An 850-nucleotide genomic window follows, 5' to 3' on the forward strand; every position below is an offset into this window, starting at 1 on the left:
AGGTGATCTCTGTGGTGGTGGGTGTTGATGTGGTGGTCCCTGTGGTTGTGGTAGTGGTGGGGGTGGTGGTCTCTGTGGTTGTGGTGGGGGTGGTGGTCTCTGTGGTGGTGGGTGTTGGGGTTGGGGTCCCTGTGGTTGTGGTGGGGGTGGTGGTCACTGTGCTGGTGGGTGTTTGAGTTGTGGTCTCTGTTGTGGTGGTAAATGTTGAGCTTGGGGTCTCTGTTGTGGGTGTTGGTGTTGGGGTCACTGTGGTTGTGGGTGTGGTGGGGGTGGTGGTCCCTGTGGTTGTGGTAATGGTGGGGGTGGTGGTCTCTGTGGTGGTGGGTGTTGCGATTGGGGTCCCTGTGGTTGTGGTAGTGGTGGGGGTGGTGGTCTCTGTGGTTGTGGTGGGGGTGGTGGTCACTGTGCTGGTGGGTGTTTGAGTTGTGGTCTCTGTTGTGGTGGTAAATGTTGAGCTTGGGGTCTCTGTTGTTGTGGGTGTTGGTGTTGGGGTCACTGTGGTTGTGGGTGTGGTGGGGGTGGTGGTCCCTGTGGTTGTGGTAATGGTGGGGGTGGTGGTCTCTGTGGTTGTGGGTGTTGGGGTTGGGGTCCCTGTGCTTGTGGTAGTGGTTGGGGTGGTGGTCTCTGTGGTGGTGGGTCCTGGGGTTGGGGTCCCTGTGGTTGTTGTACTGGTGGAGGTGGTGGTCTCTGTTGTTGTGGGTGTTAGTGTTGGGGTCACTGTGGTTGTGGTGGGGGTGGTGGTCACTGTGCTGGTGGGTGTTTGAGTTGTGGTCTCTGTTGTGGTGGTAAATGTTGAGCTTGGGGTCTCTGTTGTTGTGGGTGTTGGTGTTGGGGTCACTGTGGTTGTGGG

The 850-nt window shown here is 58.1% G+C and overlaps 1 protein-coding gene across 1 annotated transcript in view; it reads right to left on the reverse strand.

Annotated features, from left to right (window-relative positions):
- Positions 1-157: 157 nt before the first annotated feature.
- The window catches only part of LOC104991787 (mucin-2-like), a gene marked incomplete at its 3' end in the record, with an annotated part of 16,980 nt that continues 16,287 nt past the window's right edge, over positions 158-850 (reverse strand). Inside the window, exon 24 of the mRNA XM_010844393.1 lies at positions 158-837. Within this exon, the coding sequence (XP_010842695.1) occupies positions 158-837 (680 nt within the window). The remainder of the gene's footprint in view (positions 838-850) is intronic.

Source organism: Bison bison, unplaced genomic scaffold, assembly GCF_000754665.1.
Source record: "Bison bison bison isolate TAMUID 2011002044 unplaced genomic scaffold, Bison_UMD1.0 scf7180017847995, whole genome shotgun sequence".
NCBI classification, from domain to species: domain Eukaryota; kingdom Metazoa; phylum Chordata; class Mammalia; order Artiodactyla; family Bovidae; genus Bison; species Bison bison.